Here is a 5,170-nt window from a genome sequence, read left to right as displayed (position 1 = left end):
CCACATTTTTTTTAGGAGGAGAAAATCAAGGAGTAGGGCAGAGCCCTCCCCTCACCCTGTTTTTGGGAGAGCCAGTACTCAGCTGTTGTCATGCAGGCCAGAACCACTGAGGTAGGGCTCTAACAAAGGCACCCACGGAGAGGTGACAACACACAGCAGAGAAGATGAATAGGGCAGATGGAATGCTGCGATAGTGATCCCCAGACCTCAAGGCTCAATTCATACATGCTTGGTTCTCATGGGGGCACAGCGGGGTTGGGTGGGGAGATGGTCCACCAGTCACCCAGGGCTCCAGGCTTTTGTGGTTCCTTCTCCCCTAGAGACAGGAGTCCGTGGAATGCTCCACCCTGCAGAAGAGGGGGAAGAGGGTGTGTTGTGGGGGGACGTCTGTCTCCGGCCAGCAGACCCTGACTTGAGTCTCCTGTTAACCATGTCCTTGACCTTTCCCAGGACAAGGGTCCCATGAAGGGCAGTTCAGCTGTAGGGTCAGCTGTGGGTTCTGATAAGGACCTTTTGCTAAATGCAAGATGAAGTCTGCCTCCTCGCATGCCCTGAAGCCCCAACTCAGGGCCACCAAAGCACTTTCCCCAAATGTGATCCCACAACCCCCTCCTCAGAATCTCTAGGTCTTAGTTAGGGAGGTAGATTCTGGGGCCCTACTCCTGACCAACTAAATTGATATCTCGGGACTGGAGCCCGGAATCTTTTCCCTATGCTCTCTGCAGTCTGAGAACCACAAGACTCGACTTCATTAGGGGCCCAGGTATTGATGCACTTTGTTCTCTCTGTGTCTGGCACAAATCTTAGAACACAGCCCTCAGAGAGTGTCAACCTGGATCTGAACCCCCCAAACTGACAGTTTATTATAGAAAATTTTAAACGTGAAAAAGTGGAGAGAAGGCAGAGTAGACTCCCGAGGGCCCCCCAGCAGGCTCTAGCAGTTACCAGCTCAGCCGGTCTCAGGTGTCAGGATGTCTCCCTAAAATATAAGGACTCTTTCTTTGTAAAACATTGCCATAATACCAGAATCACTAAAACAAACCATAATCCATAATTGGTAATAATACCATAATCACTAAAAAAAAATCAAGCAGTTCCTTAGTGCCAAATATCTAGTCAGTATTCAAATGTCCCCAATTGTCTTACAAAGTGTTTAAAAAATGTTTTGTTTTAGCTGGGCGCAGTGGCGCATGCCTGTAATCTCAGTGGCTCACAGGAGGCTGCGGCAGGAGTTCAAAGCCAGCCTCAGCAAAAGTGAGGCCCTAGGCAACTCAGTGAGACCCTGTCTCTAAATAAAATAAAAAACAGGGCTGGGGGATGCGGCTCAGTGGTCCAGTGCCCCTGAGATCAATCTCCGGTACTAAAAAAAGTTGTTTGAGTCAGGAATCTAGGCAAAATCCATATATTGATTGGTGGATTTCTCTCTTAATTCTCTTTTCATCTGTTGTTTCCCCCAAGCACATGAAGGGCTAAAATAGATTCCTGCATTCCCCAAGAGATTCTGATTCGGGAGGTCCGGAGGGGACCCAAGAGCCCCAGGTTCCCAGGTGATGCCGACGCTGCTGGGCATCTTGTCCAGCACGGAACTCTCTCCACTGTGCTCCGTTGTGGTTTCCCCAGGCTGGATTTTGCTGGCTACATCCTGCATGGTGTCATTTAAACATGTGCTCTGTTCCCTTGCATTTATTTATTTATTTGGTACTGGGGATTGAGCCCAGAGGTGCTTGACCACTGAGCCGCATCCCCAGCCCATTTTATTTTTTTATTTTGAGTCAGGGTTTCACTAAATTGCTTAGGGCCTTGCTAAATTTCTGAGGCTGGCTTCAAACTTGTGATCCTCCTGCCTCAGCCTCCCAAATTGCTGGGTCAGATTTCTTGGCAAGACAGCTTCACGGGTGGGATCCTGCCCTTCCCTCAGGAGATGTATCATGTCTGTCTTTTAGTCACTCATTTTAATCCTGAATCGGACTCCAATTTGGACTAGAAACCCATTGAGGCCAGACCTCACCTGGTCCACTCAGGTGGGCCCAGAGGGCAGGGTTCAAGGAGGAAGGGAGGAAGGTGGCCGCGTGCCCACACAGAACAGATCACCTACGAAGAGCCTTCGCGCTGCCTGACTCCCGCTCACAGCAGTCCCTTGGGGGAGGCCTGACTGGCGTTACTGTCCCAGCCTCAGAACTGGGAGGAGTGGCAGCCAGCTTCTTCCCTCCCTGCCCAGCAAGGTCCACCCTCCCCACAGCCCTCCCTCTCTCCAGGTGACTCCCTGGCTGTTCTCCCTCTTCTAGGACCCAGATCAACTTCACGGTGGCCATCGACTTCACAGCCTCCAATGGTGAGTGGGGGATGGGCAGAGGGAGGAGCAGCTCTCAAGGGCCCCGGGGGCTGACCTGACCACGAGCCACTTCCTCCACGCTCTCTGGCCACTTCCTTACCAAAAAAAGAGGTCCTGAGGCCCACAGGACCAAAGACACAACCAGGATGCGGCCGTCTCCCTCGGCCAGACACTGATCCTGCACATCTGGGCTCCTGGGCATCGTGCCCGGGTCTTACCCTCCTGTTGTGTGTCAGAAACCCCTCTTAGGGTTGCAGGGCCCAGCATCATGGGGTGCTAGCAGAACTGGGGGGGCTTAGTAATACTAACAGCGACAACACTTACATTGATAACGCCTGCTTGATTCTCTGCAATCCTAGGAAGTAGGAACTATTATCCCCATTTTATTGATGAGGAGACTGAGGCTGAGAGGTTAAGGAACTTACCAAGGTCACACAACAAGGAGGTAGAGACAGCAGTGGAACCTTGGTCATCTGTCCTGCCTCTTAATGAACCTGTGAACTCCGCCGGGGAGCTGAGCGCCGGGTTGTAGGCACAAGGTGGACGGAAGCAGGGAGGCCCATCAGGAGGCTGCAGAGGGCAGTGCTCCTGTGGGGGGCAGAGGTGGGATTCCGGGTCCGTTTTGAAGGCCCAGCAGCTGGGGACACTGAAGGATTGAACACATGCTGAGAAACAGGCGTCAAGGGTGGATGAAGACAAGTTAGGGTGCCCTTCCACACCCCTTCTGCATTCTGAGCCTGGGGTCCAGGCCAGCAGATGTCCCTGTGTCCTGTGTCGCAGGGAACCCCTCGCAGTCCACGTCCCTGCACTACATGAGTCCCTACCAGCTGAATGCCTACGCACTGGCGCTGACTGCGGTCGGGGAGATCATCCAGCACTACGACAGCGACAAGATGTTCCCCGCCCTGGGCTTCGGAGCCAAGCTGCCCCCCGACGGCAGGGTGTCCCACGAGTTCCCACTGGTAGGAGGTCCCAGGAGTGGGTGGGTGCAGACTAGGCCAGGGGTGTGGTGACAAGCCCAGGTGGGCATCGGCTGCTCTGCTGGGCCTGGGGACCTAAGGCGCAGCCTCTGGAGGGCTTGGCACCCGCTCTGCATAGGGATAGGGTCAAGGCCTCTGGCAACCCATGCCTGGCCCTCCCTGCGCGTGAGTCCCTCTCCTCCAAGTCTGGGCTGCCCACAGCTGGCTCTGGGCTCCCCATTCCTGAGAAGGTGCAGGTGGAGGGGACTTAACCCCAGGCCCCCAGAAAGAAGATAAGGGGGTTCTAAGATAGGGTGAGGTGGGTTCCCCTGGTGACAGAACCTGGCACCGTGTGGGGCTCCTTGGCCCTGTGTAGATGATACTCAGGCCACCTTCCCTCCCTGTGTCCCTCCCTCCCATGAGCAGGGGACAGTCAGTCCTCGTAGCTTACTCCTGCACCTGGATGTGCCAGGTGCCATGCTGGGCACAGGACGCTTGAGGACAGAGGAGTCACAGGCCCTTCCTGAGTCACTCATGAGGGTTCGGAGGGTGTGCCAGAGGGTGCCTAAGGGAAGCGTCTGGCTCTCCAGGGATTTTTTTTTTTTTTTTGGTACCAGGGATTGAACCCACGGGTGCTGACCCTCTGAGCCACATCCCCAGCCCTATTTTGTATTTTATTTGGAGACAGGGGCTCACTGAGCTGCTTAGGGCCTCGCTAAGTTGCTGAGGCTGGCTTTGAACTTGTGATCCATCACCGCACCAGCTCTCCAGGGCCTTTTTGAGCAGGCACTGGGCAAGGAGCAGGTTTGGCCCTTCAGGGCAGCTCTGGGAGGCCCAGGCTGCTGGCCCCCCGACCCTGTTTGTGCTCCTGTAGGCCCCCTCCTTCCTCCCTGGGCTCAGCCTCTCCGTCCTCTGTGCCCCAGAACGGCAACCAGGAGAACCCGTCATGCTGTGGCATCGATGGCATCCTGGAGGCTTACCACCGCAGCCTGCGCACCGTGCAGCTCTACGGCCCCACCAACTTCGCCCCTGTGGTCACCCACGTGGCCAGGTGAGTGCAGGGCCGCTGGGCTTCCTCCCACAGCCCACAGGGCCTTTGGCTTGGCCTGCCATCTCTGGATGGCACACCTCCTTCCTGTGGACCCCCTCTCAGTGAACCCCGACTCTGAAGAGACCCCTCCTCTCCAAAAGTCTGTCCCCATCAAAGTTCAGGGTCCTGGTTGGGGGATTTGTGCCAGAGGCCCCCAGGACCTCAGCCCTTGCTCGCCCGTCCAGGAGCGCAGCGGCCGTGCAGGACGGCTCCCAGTACTCGGTGCTGCTCATCATCACCGACGGGGTCATCTCGGACATGGCGCAGACCAAGGAGGCCATCGTCAACGTGAGTGAGAAGGGTGGGAGACACAGAGGGAGGAGTCGGGGGACACTGGGGTGGGGCCCAGTTCTCTTCCCGCCCTCATCCCGTCCTGGCTGTTGGCTGCGTGTCTGCTGAGACTCTGGGGAGGGCCGGAGTGTGGGGTGTGGGGGTGGTGGATGGAAGGGGCTCTGGGCCACTGAGTTCTGGCTGCCGAGCTCTGCCCACCTCTTAGTCAACCCAGTGGTCCCTCCCTCCCGAGGCCTGTGGCTCCCTCCCTTACCTGTCTCTAGGACTGCTGCCCAGGCCCCAGCCAGCCAGGCCAGGTAGAGGGGGTGGGCCCCGGAGGGAGCCATGGCTCCTTGTGCTCAGTGCTCTTCCACCACAATTGCCCTAGTCCTTCCTCCAAAGCACAGAACAGAGGGGCCCACGTGGTGGGAGCCCAGCAGTGGAAGAGCACTGAGCACAAGGAGCCATGGCTCCCTCCGGGGCCCACCCCCTCTACCTGGCCTGGCTGGCTGGGAGATG

At 56.7% G+C, this 5,170-nt stretch overlaps 1 protein-coding gene and 1 long non-coding RNA gene across 7 annotated transcripts in view; one reads left to right on the top strand and one right to left on the bottom strand.

Annotated features, from left to right (window-relative positions):
- Window positions 1-5,170, bottom strand: part of LOC125617434 — a 16,203-nt gene that overhangs the window by 6,491 nt on the left and 4,542 nt on the right. Inside the window, exons 2-3 of one of the 2 annotated variants that reach the window (XR_007348430.1) lie at window positions 2,758-2,978; window positions 1-347 (exon numbers count right to left, since the gene is read on the bottom strand). The exon at window positions 1-347 is cut by the window's left edge and continues 6,491 nt beyond it. This is a non-coding gene — a long non-coding RNA (uncharacterized LOC125617434). The remainder of the gene's footprint in view (window positions 348-2,757; window positions 2,979-5,170) is intronic. The other variant, XR_007348431.1, reaches the window with a different exon arrangement.
- Cpne5 (copine 5) overlaps window positions 1-5,170 on the top strand; it is an 89,781-nt gene that overhangs the window by 80,216 nt on the left and 4,395 nt on the right. For all 5 annotated transcript variants that reach the window (XM_048805210.1, XM_048805209.1, XM_048805212.1 and 2 more), the window contains 4 exons: window positions 2,286-2,332; window positions 3,113-3,294; window positions 4,215-4,342; window positions 4,567-4,669. In XM_048805210.1, the coding sequence (XP_048661167.1) occupies window positions 2,286-2,332; window positions 3,113-3,294; window positions 4,215-4,342; window positions 4,567-4,669 (460 nt within the window). The remainder of the gene's footprint in view (window positions 1-2,285; window positions 2,333-3,112; window positions 3,295-4,214; window positions 4,343-4,566; window positions 4,670-5,170) is intronic.

Source organism: Marmota marmota, unplaced genomic scaffold, assembly GCF_001458135.2.
Source record: "Marmota marmota marmota unplaced genomic scaffold, marMar, whole genome shotgun sequence".
In the NCBI taxonomy this organism is placed as follows: domain Eukaryota; kingdom Metazoa; phylum Chordata; class Mammalia; order Rodentia; family Sciuridae; genus Marmota; species Marmota marmota.
The sequence above is the reverse complement of the archived record's forward strand: the minus strand, read 5'-3'. Positions and strand labels throughout refer to the sequence as shown.